We start from the raw sequence: 17,788 nt of genomic DNA on the forward strand, positions 1-17,788 counted from the left end.
TATCAATTTGACTTGGTTAAAGTTTGTGCCATTTTGCAGTAATGTTACTTGAATGGTTAAATGACACTAAGAAAATGGGCAAGGTCTTTGAAATGTTCTGGAGAAGGTCACATTTGGAAGTACTCTTTAATACTTCAACCAGGCACATTCAAACAATGATAACTCTCATACAAAGCAGCAATCGCAGTCTGCCTCCTGACAGTTCAACATCATCTACTTGAATTATTCAAAAGTTTCAATTAAATATTACAATTAACAGCAAAATGGGACTCGTTCACAAGAAATTAAACTCGCAAACAATTTTGCTTTAGGACTGTACAGTCAAGTGAGTGAGTGAGTGTGTGTGTGTGTGTGTGTGTGTGTGTGTGTGTGTGTGTGTGTGTGTGTGTGTGTGTGTGTGTGTGTGTGTGTGTGTGTGTGTGTTCAGAGTACTCAAAGATTATAATTTTGCTGCAGCCTGTGTTATTCCACATAACTGATATTGCTGAGCTTTCACATATTGCTCATGGTTAAAGGGTATTGGGATCATTGGTCATTTTCAAGTCTGCAAGAGGACCTTCTCATAAGGAAAGGCCATTTTTTCTCTGCATTTCAGCCTGCAGCAGTGAGACTATCATCGCCACAATATTCTCTAAAGCTGTTAGTACTCATGGCACACCTTCTTACAGGTCTTTCCTTGTTTAAAGCGCGTTCCATTTTAGTGCACTTAGTAAATAACAGAATTTACCTAAATGACACTGCCTCCATTTTCATTCTAATGTCAAGAAAGGTGCATGTTCAGCTAGTTGTTTTTCCCAACATCTCTCCACAATCTAACTATCGCCCTTTGACATTCAGTGGTGACACCATCACTGAATCTCTATTGTCAACATTCTGAGGTTACCATTGACTAAAAACTCGCCTGCATTCACCATATAAATATAGACGCTTGGAACACTGCAGCAAATAGCTCACCACCTGACTCCCTAAAACCTGTCCACAATCTACAAGGCGCAAGTCAGGAGTATGATGGGAAAGTCCCCATTTGCCTGGATAGGTGCAGCTCGAACAACACTGAAGGGGCTCAACACCATCTGGGACAAAGCAACCCACTTGATGGGCGCCATGTCAATAAACATTCACTCCCTCCACAACCGACACTCAGTTGTGGCCATGTGTGTGATCTGTAGGATGCACTGCAGAAATTTGCGAAAATTGGTTAGACAGCAAATTCCAAACCCACAAACCAGTTCCATTTAGAAGGACAAGGGCTGCAGAATAATGGAAACACCACTATCTGCAAGTTCCCCTTCAAGCCACTCACCACTCTGACTTGGAAATTTCTCGACATTCCTCATTGTTGCTGGGTCAAAATCCTAGAATTCTTGCCTACCAATATTGTGGGTCTACCTAAAGCACATGGACTGCAGGAACTGGCTATAAATGCTGGCCAGCCAGTGACACTCGCGCTCAATGAGCTAATAAAATCAAATGCCACAATAGTTGATGCTTTGAGGAATATTGGGAAAATTATATTGTCATGAAGGCTGTTCTGATGATGCGATAAAGTCCACATCGCATCTTTACTTATCAGAAACTGACAGCTTTACATCTGTTCTGGACCTGGAGTTTCTTGGTGCTTAGAGCAGAATAATGGATTTTTCAGTTTAGGAAGCAAATGCTGAGACACTGCCAATCACCCTTAGCTGTGTATGGTGCAACGAGTGGGAGAAAATTGCACCCATTTCTTGCCCCAGTAAGTACAGCCTATTGTAGTGTATTACCTCATTTTACTTTTTTTTCAAAATGAGGAAGGTTCTGGTTTCGAGTCAGGAATCGGTTTGTGTGTAGAGAAGTATAGGTTGAAGATAAAGTTAGAGCCCAAGACCCATGTTTCCTTCAAAGTAAACAGTTGTTTAGATGTCAAGCTTACTGAGTGTTTTTGAGGATGTGCCTGCCCAGGCATGTGGGGTGTATTCCTTCATACTCCTGGCTTGAGCTTTGTAGATTGTCAAAAGACTTTGGTGAGTGAAAAAATGAGTTACCTGTGACAGAATTCCTAGCATCTGAACTGCTCTGGTAACCACTATACTTAAGGGACTAGCCAGTTCAGTTTCTTGTCAATGGTAACACCGCCCCCAGGATATTGCTGACTGGGGATTCTGTTATTATAATGCCATTGAATGTCAAAGTGAGATAGTTAGGTTTTCTCCTTGAGAATGGTCACTGAGTAGCACGTGTATAACATGAATGTTGCTTGTTACTTCTTAGCCCAGCCCCGGATATTATTTGGATATGAACTGCTTCAGTATCTGAGCAGTTTTGAGTGGTACTGAACATAGTGCAAATATTGGTGAACATCCCCACTTCAGATGTTATAATGGAGGCAAGGTCTTTGCAGCAGTTGAAGAAAATTGGACCCAGGACACTACCCTGAGGAGCTCCTGCAATGATAACCAGTATTGATCCTTTGCCTAGTGTGGCCCAAACCAGTAGAGAGTTTTCTCTCTGAGTCCCACTGACTTGCTTGGGCTTCTTATGTCACACTCAGCCGAATGCGACTGCTATGTCAGTGGCAATCACTCTCACATCACTCTCTCTTGTCCATGTTTTGAATCAAGGTTGTGTGAAATCAGAAACTAAGTGGGCCCACAGAACCCAAGCTGAGTGTCAGTGAGCAGGTTATTGCTAAGTACGTGCTGTATGGTAACACAGTCAATGGCCTGTTTCATCACTTTACTGATGACCATGACTCCTTGTTATTTTCAGACCTTCAGCAACTTTTATCCCATTTTCTTGATTTACTGTTCCAAAGTTCTAATGAACAAAATGAGTTTGCTAACTGTCCTATATCTGTGCATTGAGTTTAATCTTAACAAGTTACTTTACTCTGGATTTATACAACCCCCCAAACATTTCATATCCGTCTTCAGCTTCTGGTTCCTTGTCTAAGGAAAGATATACTGGCATTGGCTATCGTCTAGTGAAAGTTCTCTAGGTTGATCCCCAGGTTGTCTTGTGAGGAGAGGTTGAGTAGAGTGACCCTATGCTCATTGTTTCCTCCTATGGGAGAGTCTAGGACCAGAACGGCATAATTTCAGAATAAGAGCTCACACATTTTCAGACAGGTCCAGAGAAGTTTCTTCTTTGAGGGTCGGGAATCTGTGGAATTCTTTACCGCAGAGCGTTTAATAGATTAGGCCCTTAACTATGGTCAATACTGAAATAAACAGACTTTTAATCTGTAAGGGAATCGATGGTTATGAGGAAAAAGCAGGAACGTTGTGGAGGGGATTGTCCGATCTGGCAGGATCTTGTTGATGGGGTAAATGGCCTACCTCTACTCCTATGTCTTGTAGTGTAATCATGCCAGCAAACCGTACGGACTAATTAAAGCTTTTTTTTTTAAAAAAAGCATATCAATTTTCTAGGTTGACTGTTGCTTTAATATCAGTCCTAATTCAAGATTTGATTGGGTTTCTAAACTAGAAACCCCAATTGAAAGGAGAGATATTGGAGACGATTACTGGTTTGAGATGGGTTCAAAAGGTCAGAAAAAGACATTGCGGTAGAGTTTGAGGCAGAGATTTCCAGTCTGTGGGGCCTAAATGCCAGTCAAGGTGTGGCACCCGAAAGAGGCTGGAATTGGAGGCATGCAGAATTCCTCTAAGGCCAAATTCCATGAAGAAACTTAATCTTCAAGGTGACAGGAGGATAGTGTAGTGGGTCAGCAAATGCAGAATGTAGGGTAAATTAGGACTTTGTGTGGTTCTCAATGTGACCTCTGGCCCTGACCAAAAGTATAAATGAGGGTTTCAGATATCATTGGACCGAGACAAAAACTGAAGCTGTTAATGTTGCAAAGCTAGCATGAGGAGGGGCTGGGAGGGCATGAGGTGGGAAGCTGGACTGAATAAGGCACCAAAGTCACTGAGAATAAATGTGTAATCGTGAACTTGGAGGGGAATGGGGCAGAAAACTGAAGGTACTTCTCAGTGTTTTTATACACATACATTTCCCCGTTTGATAATCTGTAAGTCCCTGTGTGTACCACATGGAAACAATGTACCATCTACCTGGCTATGTCAGATTGCTTCACAGTTCATGTAGTGTTTGATTCACCTGAAGCATGAGGTTACCTGTAGAACAGACTTTTGCCTTTCCTCAATATATGCAGTGATTCAGTGCTGGCACACTCCCCTCTGAATATTTGTAGGCTTTTGCTCAGAAAGGTGAAGCCATCTACCTCAAAGAATGTTTGCTGCTGCCACCTTTATGTTCATTGTCCAGAATGGCCCCGAACAGCCTCAGGCAGTTTGTCAGAGTTTGCATCCTGCTGCATAATATGAGTTTGTCTTTGCCCCTGTAATACCAATAAACACTGTGTGAGAGGGAGCTGTTGCGTGTTGGTCAAGCCTTCTGTCTCCTACTGGGTGGGTTCAATTTCCTTTAACCAGGAGTTAGGTAGAATAGAAATAAAAAATCTAGGAAGAATGTGGTTTTTATTTCTATTCCTGATATTTTAAGCTTGTGTTAGAGCCAGGGGAGCAGTAATATTACATGAAGTGGGAACAAAGTATTCCGGGACTGTTGGCAGTGGTTTTTCAGGCTGCCCTTGTGTTGCGAGCAGGTTCCGTTCTGGAATCCAATCGCAAGTTGATTTGCACTCAAGTCAGAACACCATGCAGGACAGTGGAAAGGAGCCATTCGTAAACACAGAAAATGTCGGGCTGCATTTGTCAGTATGAACTCTCACAAGTCAGTTGTCTTTAAACTGGGGACCCCGTTGTATCGTGTCAGGCTTGACGCTAGGTCTCACTGCTCAATCAGAAGGATGTGGGTTGAAGCCACATTCCTGAGTATTCCTGGTTGAGACTTTGGAGCAGAACTGAGGGAGGGCTGCACTATTGCTGGTGCTGTCCTTTAGACATGATGTTAAAATGGACTTTTTGCGTCCTTTCATGTGAATGTAAATTATTCCTCAGCACTATTCAAAGAAGACCAGGGGAATCCTTCCCAGTTTATGGACCAGTGTTTATCTCCCAGTCAATACCATCAAAAACCCATTGCTGCAGGGTGGGGAGTGCAAAAAGAGACTTGCATGAGGCTTTTAACTACACTTTTTATGTTTTATGAAATCTTACAGGGATGCTGGACACAAGTGCCCTGTGGATAATGAGATGTTGACCGAAACCCAACTTTTTCCAGATAATTTTGCAAAACGGGAAATTCTTTCCCTGACAGTCAAATGTCCCAACAAGGGCTGCTATCAGAAAATGGAGCTACGACATTTGGAGGTTAGTTATTATTTATTACCCATTGATCAGAGGTATTGTCACCACTCTGATTTATTGATGTTGATTATTTTGTTTTCTTTAACAAGTTGCATACCTCATTCGTATTGGACAATACTTGCTAAAATAAGAGAGGGAGCTCCCTGTTTTAAATTGTATGGTTTTTCTTTTAAAGTTAATTTAATTCTCCATCTACAGATGGTCAATATAAACTCCACAAGGTCCATTGTTTCTCAGTGTGATGTCAAAGCACCAGCCAGTTTCAGTATGTCACAGCCCTGCCTACTGTGGTAATTGACTCTTCAGATTCACTCTGATTTGGACCTTCTGTGGTCATTAGCTGCACAGCCCTTATCAGTGCACTTCCACACACAACTTGATTCTGAATTAGTGACAAGACTCAGTCCATTAGGGTGGCATGGTGGCTCAGTGGTTAGCACTGCTGCCTCACAGAACCAGGGTCCCAGGTCTGTGTGGAGTTTGCACGTTCTCCCCGTGTCTGTGTGGGTTTCCTCCGGGTGCTCTGGTTTATCCCACAGTCCAAAGATGTGCGGGTCAGGTGAACTGGCCATGCTAAATTGCCCATGCTAAGTTGCCCAGATATGCTAGGTGTATTAGTCAGAGGAAAATGGGTCTGGGTGGGATCCTCTTCGTGGGGGGTCGTGTGGACTGGTTGGGCCGAAAGGCCTGTTTCCACACTGTAGGGAATCTAGTCTCATCTGGTCTGATTGTGAAATGGGGAGAGGTTGCAGGCAGGGTAGGAGCAAGTGAACTTTGACAAGAGCTGAGCTGGTTTAAACAAATACTGCTCAGTATTGTGGGCAATACAAGTTCCCTTACTGCCGGGGAAAGCATTTCAATCACCATTTCAATCAGTTATAGCCAGATTGCTCTGATGTGACCAAAACTCAAGGTCATCTCTGGGTGGGGAGAACATTATTGACCTGCTAAATAAAATTTAAGCTAGGTTTTGGTGTCGGCTGTGTATTTGTGACGACTTACAGCACTAAGCAATCTGGGGGTTTCTTTGTTACTGAGCCTCCTTGTGTTGTGTGTGTTGCAGGAACACCAGGAGCAGTGCGAATACGCCTTTGTTGACTGTCATCAATGTGATGCTTTGCTCAGGCGAAAGGAACTGCAGGAGCACATGGACTCGGACTGTCCTAAGAGACGCGTTGCCTGTGAGAACTGTGCCATGCTGATGGCCTTTCAGGACAAAAAGGCAGGCTACCTTTCTTTTTCAAACCCTGTCACTCCACGTCTCTACCCTCCTCCAACTGGGAAAGCAGGCATCCTATCTGGTCTGTGGTCTTCCTGCCATTGGCACATAAGTCCAGTATCACTTCCCCATTCAAAAATGTTTTTGTTTTGTTCCCCTTTCTTCATTGTTCTAGTGTGATAGTTGCTGTTTCCGACATTCCCTAAACATGGAGGCTGAAAGACGTCTTTTCGCAGGATTCTGCCTGTTTGCTGCTCTTAAGGACGGCACATTGGCTCAGTGGTTAGCACTGCTGCCTCAGAGCACCAGGGTCCCAGGTTTGATTCCAGCCTCGGGTGACTGCCTGTGTGAAGTTTACAAGTTCTCCCCGTGTCTGTGTGGGTTTCCTCCGGGTGTTCCGTTTCCTCCCACAATCCAAAGATGTGCAGGTTAGGTGAATTGGCCGTACTAAATTGCCCATAGTATTAGGCGCATTAGTCAGAGGGAAATGGGTCTTGGTGGGTTACTCTTTGGAGAGTCGGTGTGGAGTTGTTGGGCCGAAGGGCCTGTTTCCACACTGTAGGGAATCTAATCTGAAAAAAAATGTCTGAGAGAGTGTCATCACTCTCACTGAATCCACTTCCTGATCATTCTGCAGAGATAAAAAATTAGGGGGCCAGGAGAGATGATGGATTCAGCTATGTTAGAACTGACTGGTGGCTCTGCTCTCCATCAGCACCAACAAGGTCTTGTATTTATGTGTTCCCTTTCACAACCTCAGTGGCCATGCACTCAATGAAGCAGTTCCTGAAGTGTAGTCAGGAACATGGCCGATAATATTTACGCGGCAAGTTCCCACATACAACAAAGTGATAATGACGGGGCCGTATTTTAGCAATGAAAGAAAAATACTACAGATGCTGGAAACTTGAAATAAAAATAGAAACTCAGCAGGTCTGGCAGCAACTGTGGAAAGAGAAGTGAGCTAACATCTTGAGTCTAGTGTGAACTTTCGGTTTTGAAGAAAAAAGATCCTTTCAGATTTGAATCTTGACTCTTTTTCTCTCTCCACAGATGCTGTGGGACCTGCTGAGATTCTCCAGCAATGTCTGTTTTTACTAATAATTTAGCAGTGTTGGTTGTGGAGTAAATATTACTCAAGGCAGCAGCAAGGTGTCCCCTGATGTTTCTCAAAATGGTGCTGTGGGATCATTTGCGATCATCTCAAGGGAGGATGGAGCCAAGTTTATCTATTCATCTGAAAGTCAGCTCCTCTGTTTATCAGTACTGTATTGAAGTGTGTCAGCCTAGATTATATATCCAGGTCATTGGAGTCAGATATGAACCTGTAACCTTCTGACATAGCAGCAAGAGTGCTACTGCAGCCTCATGACTGAGTTCAGAGTTTACACAGTGTATGATGATCCCCTAATCCTGTTTTTTAATGGAACATTAATGCCTTACACTTCTTGACTTGACTGTCCTAACACAGCATTGTCATCGTACTCAACAACAGGAAAGTGACTTTATTTTGTTGATGTAATACAAATAGCGGAGGATAAAATGTATTGGATAGCCAATGTCGTGTTGTCAGTGTTTGTAACATGTAGGTCACACTCCAGTTTTTAAGTAGTAAGGTTGCACGTTAAAGTCAATCTGCCGATGTGCTGCTGGTGAAGGTTTTATTTTGCATAAATTGAACTGTGTACTCTTGGTAGCTCTGACACATAGCAAAGGAGGAAATTTGATGGAAGTCACCTTGGGTCAGGTATCTCACTTAACATTGGCTCTTGTGAAGTCAGCTCCCTGGCCCCTTTCCTACAAAGGCCTTTGGTGGAGGCAGTTTCAATCACAGCATTCAGATGGGGATTACACTGTTGTCCGGGATGGGAAGAACGTGTAGGATCACTGAGAGCGGCACGAAGTGAATTGCTCATTTGAAGAGCTGGTGCGGGCACGATGGACCTAATGACCTCCTCCTGCTCTTCAACAATTCTGTGATGAGGTGAAGATAAAATAGTTATAACCAGACTTCCCTTAATGCTGGGTCTGCCGTTGTCTCAACGATTTGAATGAGAATATAGGAAGCATGCTTAGTAAGTTTGTGGATGACACCAAATTGGTGGTGTGGTAGACAGTGAAGAAGGTTATCTAAGGTGACAAAGGGACCTTGATCAGTTAGGAAGATGAGTAGAGGAGTGGCAGATGGAGTTTAATTTCGATAAATGTAGGTTTTTCATCTTGGTAAGATAAACAAAGGGGATGACTTATGCAGTTGTTGGTAGGGCACTGGGAAGTGTTATTGAGCAAGAACGACCTAGGGGTTCAGGTACATAGTTCCTTGAAAGTTGCATCACAGTTGGACAGGATGGTAAAGAAGACAATGCTTGCCTTCATTGCTCAGACCATTTGAGTGTAGGAGTTGGAATGTCATGTTGCAGTTGTATAGGCTGTTGTTAAGGCCACTTCTGGAGTGCTGTGTACAGTTCTGGTCAGCCCGTAATAGGAAGGATATTACTAAACTGGAGAGGGTGCTGAAAAGATTTACAAAGATGTGACTGGGACTGGAGGTTTTGAGTAATAAGGAGAGGCTGGATAGGCTGGGACTTTTTTCACTGGAGCCTAGGAGATTGACGGATAACCTAATAGAGGTTTTGTAAAATCATGAGGGGTACAGATAAAGTGAATAACAACGGCCTTTTCCCTAGGATAGAGGAGTTCAAAACTAGAGGGCATAATTTTCAGGTGAGTAGAAAGGTTTTAAAGGGAGCTCAGGACAACCTTTTCACATGCAAGGTGATTTATATGTCGAATCACCTGCCCGAGGAAGTGATAGACGTAGGTACAGTTACAACGTTTGAAAGACACTTGGACAAGTACATGAGTAGGAAAGTTTTAGAGGGATACAGGCCAAATGCAGGTGAATGGGATTGGTCCAACTTGAAAAACGTAGTCAGCAAAGACGAGTTGTATGAAAGTGTCTGTTTTGGTGCTGTCTGACTCTATAAATAGGGTTCTTTCGGCCACAATATCATAGTGATTTCTAAATTTAAGTCCTTAAATAGACTTGAACTGGTGCTATCTGCAGGAGTCAGGATAAAGGATGATGGCTGCATCCTGTGGGCTCAATCATGAGCTGCTAATCTTTTTGAGGAAGGATGCCAAGCCAGAACAATGTGCTCCCTCAAATTAAAGTTAAATCATAGTTTTTTAAGAGGACAGACGTTTTACTCACTAATTAGTGGGTGGTTAATAATGGTAGACGACTGGCAGATTTCCTGGCTCCAGTGATTGCATTGTACAGTGTGGTGCAAAAAGGAAGCAGAAATTAGATTTGAAAATTAAAAATCAGTTAGAATTGAACATACTGTACTTGCGTAACTCTGCAGTATCTGCACCAGGGGGCAGTATCTCACAATTGGCCTTAAATCAGAATCCTTACTTTAATTGGTTTAGTTATAGAAAAGGAACAGGAGATTCGACGTTTCGGGCATAAGCCCTTCTCCTGCTCCTTGGATGCTGCCTGACCTGCTGCACTTTTCCAGCAACACATTTTTAAGCTCTGATCTCCAGCATCTGCAGTCCTCACTTTTTCCTCCTTAGTTATAGAAAACGCAAGACAAAGGCATTCTATCCAAAACTTTCCCTTTGTATTCTTTACTTTTACTTTTTTGTGCCAGAAATAGAATTATCTATGTGTGTAGTCAGTAGACTACAAACCAAGAGGTTTACGTTAAATGTTTTTGGTCATCTTTGAAAGCCGAATACTGTTTTATTCTTCTACCCATTATGTTTCTGCTTCTCACACACTGAACTACTGAAGATTTTATGTAGTTGTTTATCCAATGATCAGCTGGTCAATTTATGGACACTCTCAACTACTTAACACTTCATAACATAACATCTTACACCATAGAATAGACAGAACTACTATTACAATCTCTGTACATTCCAGTAATTTCTTAAACATGAATGCAGCTATTGACTGAAAGAATTAGTATGGCAAAGAAAGTCTATGCCATAACATTTCGCAAAACACTTTTCGTCTTTTTAAGAGTACATACTCTTTAAAAACGAAAATCTCAACGTAATGTTCACTACGCTGTTGGTTAGAGAGTCAAGATTCAAACACTTCTGGTTTCAGCTGCTTTAGAATTGCTGACCCAACCTTGAGCTGCTCATTTGAGTGAAATCACACAAATCAAATCCAAAAGCAAAAAAAATCTCAGTAATTTTTTAAAATTTCCAAATCACGTGTACAGAGATGTTTTTGCATACTTCTGGGGCAGGTGGGACTTGAACCCTCCTAGCTCAAAGGAAAGGGCTGTGCCACTGCACCACAAGACACCCTCAAATTTCTCTATAATTTTCTTTTTAATCAACCTCTTCAGACATGTTAAGACACATCTACAGAGCAGGAGGGACTCCGAGGCTCAAGTCTCCTCTCAAAAGTAGGGCTATTACCACATTGCAACAAGAGCCCAGCTCTCTCTCATCTATCCTCTGGATGTCCCAGATAGGGAATTAAACTAATTGCCCCCAATTCTCAAACTGCCCCTTTGTTCTGGATAACTCAAAATATTTTTAAATGATGGCCATCCTGCCTCCACCATGACATTGTTTAATGTCCACTTCCAATTTCTGAACTAATTGTTGATTTGCAATTGCTCGAGGGTTCTTCTTCAGTTTCTGAAACTTATGTTTTCATTTATCTCTCATGTAGTTTGAGAATTAAAGACTTAAAAGTTATACTTTTAAGTTATACTTCTAAAACATATCAGTCCTGAAATTAGCAACAAGGAACACTCTAATTATCCAAACGCTCCCATTTATCTCCACTACGTGATATTTCATTGACCAAAACCCTTCCAATTTTCCTTACATTGTATTACCTTCCAGTAGCTCATACACCCTTACATTGTGACAACTTTATTGGGAAATGTATGCCAATAACCATGCCCCATCATCCCACAAGTTGTCATAAAATGTATAAGTGTGTAAAATCCCAGTGAGAAACTAAAACGATCAATTTGCCTGACTCTTATTCAGGGCAAAAGCAATTCACACTAGGTTTTGTCAGTAACAGAACTAACTTGAGCAATGACAAAAGGATTTTGAATCTGCTATTATGCAACTTCAATTTTACACCTTCAAAATCCCTCAAATACACGCACATGCACGCACAAACACACACAATCACAATTAAGTCAGACAAAAGACAAACTTGAACACATACAATGGATTGAAAATATTATATATAGGGTAAAAACAGTTCCAAATATCAGAAGTCCAGAATTAGAGGGTGGAAAGTTATTTTCTAACAGTTCTTTTAAGTTTTGCAAGGACAACTTGTTGCTTGTAGGGTGACAGTCATTCTGCAATTTAATGGTTAATCCGATGGTCATGGGTAATTTCTTGTTTTGGAATTCTTTCTTTTAAGCTTTTTTATTCCCCCTTTTTCCTGCATGCAGCATGAGAGATGGATGTTTGCTGTCTGCAAGCTCCAGTTGTTTTCCTCCTCTGCTCTGGCATTTATGACTTTATAGCACTCCACAGCTCAACCAATCAGAGGATTGGTGTCAAGCCAAATTTCCTTCACTCAAAACACTCTTGGTACTTATTCAGCCTTAAGTACTTACAGCTTCAAAAGCAACATTGTATCACAACTTAACAATATCCAGCACTTGATTTTCAAGTTGTAAAACTTGCTGGTTACCCAGGCCCCTCGGTTCAGGAGGGCCCTTATGCGATCTCTTAAACTATTCATTCCAAATGATGCAGGATTCCTATGGACCAAACCTCCAGCCAATTTCAGTGAATTGACTATAATGTAGACAATATTATCCAGCAATTAAACCCTGATCTTGATTCCTAGTCTGCATGAATGTTGCTGTTTGGCTTTTATTGAACTGTGCATTTTGTTAACGATTTAGGGTCATGATCAGAATTGCCCTTTGGCCAACGTTACCTGTGAATACTGCAACATGGAGCTAATCCGAGAACAGGTGAGCGGACCCAGTCAGATGCGGTGGTAGATGCAGCAAACTTTATGAACTGGCAAAAATTATATACCTGAAAGACCAAAAGTTTATTGTATTATTGCAAATCTCCGTGATGTCTGAGTGGTCAGCTGAGGGTGGTAAGTGCTCTGCTGGTAAGTTTTATGTAAGGCCAAGTTGCCTTATTATTTAAGTGGTTTGTGTTGTAAATTAAGTATAACAGTGATGTGTATACCCCCACATTATGTTTCTCTTACTTAGTGTGTGTTTTTACATTGATTATCAAACCAGATGACAAAGACACTGGATGTCAAACCTGACTCCAAGGTATACTTCCCAGCACATATCAACACCACTGCCTCTAACTCTGTAACATTACTGAACTCTATCCTTCATCAGCTTATCTTCTGTTGAAACTCTCAGCTATTCCTTTGTCACTTCCACAGCTGACCATTCCAATGCCCCTGTTGATCCTCTGTAAAGCTGAGGCAATCCAGACTCCAATGCCAGTGTCTTAAGTCATGTCACTTTTTGATTATCCGAAATACCGTCAGTTCTTGGGCAACCCGGCATGATAGAAAAATTGCGCTTTAGAGACAGCGCTTAAAGTGTTGGCGCTGTAATCGTGTTACGGCCAGCACATGATTTAAAAGTTTGCGCTGACGAAACAGCGTGCCCAATTCATCAATCACGTTACAGTGAACTCGTATTGATGGAACCCATGTTATAACAGAGCGACCCATATTTTATCAATCAGCACATATATGGTGCTGGTTAATAAAACGTTTACTGCTCTAACAAAAATCCTACACAGAATCTTTCTGAATATAATTCATCTATTGTGGGCAAAGGCCATATGTCCTCTGGAAATGGCAAGCGAGTTGCTGCCTTAAACCTTGGGCAGTCTGTGGAAGCGTTTTGACAAAACTTTCACACACATGAAAATGCTAGTTCCAGCAAAAGCAGTGGATCCTAATAACCAGAACTGGCTGTAGTGCTGAAGACTTGAGATCTAAATTAGCCGTGCCTTTATCCAAATTGTTTCCAGCGCATCTATAACACTGACATCTATCTGGCAAAGAAAGTCACCTTGCTGTACATTTGACATGAAAAATAGGCCGGATTCAATCTGACCAATTATAACCCATTAGTCTATTGTCAGTAGCTGAACTGATAGTCACTTCATTGACAACAGTTATACTTGCGGGCAAATGTACTGCTCACTGATAGCAATGACAATAACAATTCATACAGCAGGTTAAGTTAGTTCAATGGATTGTTGTTTCAAACCTTGACAGTAAGCCATATAATTGATATTAGAGGGTTGGTTTTAAGGAGCATCTTAAAAGAGGAAAGAGAGGGAGAGAATTCCGATGTTTAGAACTTTGACAGCTTCAAAGACAGTTATCACCATCAGAGTGGTTAAAACTGAGGGTGGTCTATAAGTCCAGAAATGGAGGAGCACACACATCTCACAGAATTGACAAGTTAGAGGGACTGCAGAATTGGGAAGGGACAGGCCAGGGTGAGACTTGGAAAGAAATTGAATTTTAAAATTGAGATTTTGCTTACCTTGGGGTCATTGCATGTCTGTGAGCACAGAGCTGCTGAAATGTGATGACAGCTATGCCTTGATGTGAGTTAAGAGACTGGAGTTGGAGTCTGGATTACCTCAGCTCTACAAAGGATTGACAGGGGCATTGGAATGGTCAGCTGTGGAAGTGACAAAGGAATAGCTGAGAGGTTCAACAGAAGATAAGCTGATGAAGGATAGAGTTCAGTAATGTTACAGAGTTAGAGGCAGTGGTGTGGATATGTGCTGGGAAGTATATCTTGGAGTCAGGTTTGACATCCAGTGTCTTTGTCATCTAGTTTGATCTAATCAGTTTGCAATTGAAGTGGATGGATTTGATGATTAAGGAATGAAGTTTGAAAGAAGGGCTTTGGCTTTCCCAATATTCATTGGGAGAATTTTTTGGTGTGGGGAAGAGAAGGACAGTTCCTTTCTTTCCAGAGGTCCAGTGGCTTCAGACCAAACATTCACATCCACAAGCTGTTCAGCTCCCTAAGAGCCAATCTCATGATTGTTGTCAGGTGGAAAGTCTTTGTCACCAGTAACTGGTGACCATTTCACAGACCAGTCAGCTAACAGCAATGTAAACACTTTAAACAAATGTAGGTAGCTTTTAAAAGTGCAGTAGTCCATTCCACATCTTTGGCTTTTAAAACAGTCTTTTTTTTTTCCCCATTTCACTTAGAGTCATAGAGATGTACAGCACGGAAACAAACCCTTCAGTCCACGCTGACCAGATATCCTAACCCAATCTAGTCCCACTTGCCAGCTTTTAGCCCATATCCCTCCAAACCCTTCCTATTCATATATCCATTCAGATGCCTTTTAAATTGTACCAGCCTCCCCCACATCCTCTGGCAGCTCATTCAATACACGTACCACCCTCCGTGTGAAAAAGTTGCCCTTTAGGTTCCTTTTTGTATCTTTCCCCTCTCACCCTAAACTTATGCCCTTTAGTTCTGGACTCCCTGACCCCAGGGAAAAGACTTTGCCTATTTATCCTATCCATGCCCCTTATGATTGTATAAACCTCTATAAAGTCACCCCTCAGCCTCCGACGCTCCAGGGGAAACAGCCCCAGCCTGTTCAGTCTCTCCCTATAGCTCAAATCTTCCAACCCTGGCAACATCCTTGTAAATCTTTTATGAACCCTTTCAAGTTTCACAATATTCTTATCAGTGTTGTCACTGGCTGCAGGATATTATGTAGAGGTTAGACCCTGTTGTGAACTTTCTACTGACAATGACCTCTGATGTAAAACACGTCATATCTTCTTTAATGTTACATCTGAGAGTCACTGGATATGTTGCTGCTGTAACTTCAATTTGAAATCCCTATACCTGTATTAGTGATTGTGAGGCTTCCTGTAAAGTGAGGAGAACAAATTATGTGATGTACTTATGGTCGAGGGTTAGTCTGAACTGCAGTAGTAGGGGAGAAGACCATAAGACATAGGAGTGGAAGTAAGGCCATTCGGCCCATCGAGTCCACTCTGCCATTTAATCATGGCTGAAGGGATTTCAACTCCACTTACCAGCATTCTCCCCATAGGCCTTAATTCCTTGTGACATCAAGAATTGATCAATCTCTGCCTTGAAGCCATTTAGCATCCCGGCCTCCACTGCACTCTGCGGCAATGAATTCCACAGGCCCACCACTCTCTGGCTGAAGAAATGTCTCCGCATTTCTGTTCTGAATTTACCCCTTTAATTCTATTAGATCTCCCTTTAACCTTCTAAACTCCAATGAATATAATCCCAGGAACCTCAGCCGTTCCTTGTATGTTAGACCTGCCATTCCAGGGATCATCTGTGTGAATCTCCGCTGGACATGTTCCAGTGCCAGTATGTCCTTCCTGAGGTGTGAGGACCAAAACTGGACACAGTACTCCAAATGGGGCCTAACCAGAACTTTATAAAGTCTCAGTAACACATCGCTGCTTTTATATTCCAACCCTCTTGAGATAAAAGATAACACTGCATTCGCTTTCTTAATCACGGATTCAACCTGCATGTTTACCTTTAGAGAATCCTCGACCTGCACTCCCAGATCCCTTTGTACTTTGGCTTTACGAATTTTCTCACCGTTTAGAAAGTAGTCCACGCTTGTATTCTTTTTTCCAAAGTGCAAGACCTCACATTTGCTCATGTTGAATTCCATCAGCCATTTCCTGGACCACTCTCCCAAACTGTCTAGATCCTTCTGCAGCCTCCCCACTTCCTCAGTACTACCTGCCTGTCCACCTAACCGTATCATCTGCAAACTTCGCTAGAATGCCCCCAGTCCCTTCATCCAGATCATTAATATATAAAGTGAACAGCTGCAGCCCCAACACTGAACCCTGTGGAACACCGCTTGTCACCGGCTGCCATTCCGAAAAAGAAGCTTTATCCCAAATCTCTACCTTCTGTCAGACAGCCAATCCTCAATCCATACCAGTAGCTTATCTTGAACACCATGGGCCCTCACCTTGCTCAACAGCCTCCCGTGTGGCACCTTATCAAAGGCCTTTTGGAAATCTAGATAGACTACATCGACTGGGTTTCCCTGGTCTAACCTACTTGTCACCTCTTCAAAGAATTCTAACAGGTTTGTCAGGCACGACCTCCCCTTACTAAATCCATGTTGACCTGTTCTAATCCGACCCTTCTCTTCCAAGAATTTAGAAACCTCATCCTTAACGATGGATTCTAGAATTTTACCAACAACCGAGGTTAGGCTAATTGGCCTATAATTTTCCATCTTTTGTCTTGATCCTTTCTTGAACAAGGGGGTTACAACAGCGATCTTCCAATCATCCGGAACTTTCCCTGACTCCAGTGACTTTTGAAAGATCTCAACCAACGCCTCCGCTATTTCCTCAGCCACCTCCCTCAGAACTCTAGGATGTAGCCCATTGGGGCCAGGAGATTTGTCAATTTTAAGACCTTTTAGCTTTTCTAGCACTATCTCTTTTGTAATGGCAACCATACTCAACTCAGCCCCTGGACTCCCTTTAATTGTTGGGATATTACTCATTTCTTCCATTGTGAAGACTGACGCAAAGTACTTATTAAGTTCTCCTGCTATTTCCTTATCTCCCATCACTAGCCTTCCAGCATCAGTTTGAAGTGGCCCAATGTCTACTTTTGCCTGTCGTTTGTTTCTTTTGTATTGAAAGAAACTTTTACTATCATTTCTAATATTACTGGCTAGCCTACCTTCATATTTGATCCTCTTCTTCCTTATTACTCTCTTTGTTATCCTCTGTTTGTTTTTGTAGCCTTCCCAATCTTCTGATTTCCCACTGTTCTTGGCCACTTTATAGGATCTCTCCTTTTCTTTGATACATTTCCTGACTTCCTTTGTCAGCCATGGCTGTCTAATCCCTCCCCGGATAATCTTTCTTTTCTTGGGGATGAACCTCTTTATAGTGTCCTCAATTATACCCACAAACTCCTGCCATTTTTGCTCTACTATCTTCCCCGCTAGGCTCTGCTTCCAGTCGATTTTCGTCACTTCCTCTCTCATGCCCTCATAATTACCTTTATTTAACTGTAACACCATTACATCTGATTTTGCCTTCTCTCTTTCAAACTGCAGACTGAACTCTACCATATTATGATCGCTGCTTCCTAAGTGTTCCCTTACTTTAAGATCTTTTATAAAGTCTGGTTCATTACAAAGCACTAGGTCCAGAATAGCCTGCTCCCTTGTGGGCTCCATGACAAGCTGCTCCAAAAGCCATCCTGCAAGCATTCCATGC

General features: G+C 42.2%; 1 protein-coding gene across 1 annotated transcript in view; it reads left to right on the top strand.

The window, feature by feature from the left end:
* Positions 1-17,788, top strand: part of traf6 (TNF receptor-associated factor 6) — a 47,912-nt gene that overhangs the window by 25,000 nt on the left and 5,124 nt on the right. The window contains exons 4-6 of the mRNA XM_060838745.1: positions 5,126-5,276; positions 6,337-6,495; positions 12,405-12,476. Of these exons, the coding sequence (XP_060694728.1) occupies positions 5,126-5,276; positions 6,337-6,495; positions 12,405-12,476 (382 nt within the window). The remainder of the gene's footprint in view (positions 1-5,125; positions 5,277-6,336; positions 6,496-12,404; positions 12,477-17,788) is intronic.

This window comes from Hemiscyllium ocellatum, chromosome 18 (genome assembly GCF_020745735.1).
Source record: "Hemiscyllium ocellatum isolate sHemOce1 chromosome 18, sHemOce1.pat.X.cur, whole genome shotgun sequence".
NCBI lineage: Eukaryota > Metazoa > Chordata > Chondrichthyes > Orectolobiformes > Hemiscylliidae > Hemiscyllium > Hemiscyllium ocellatum.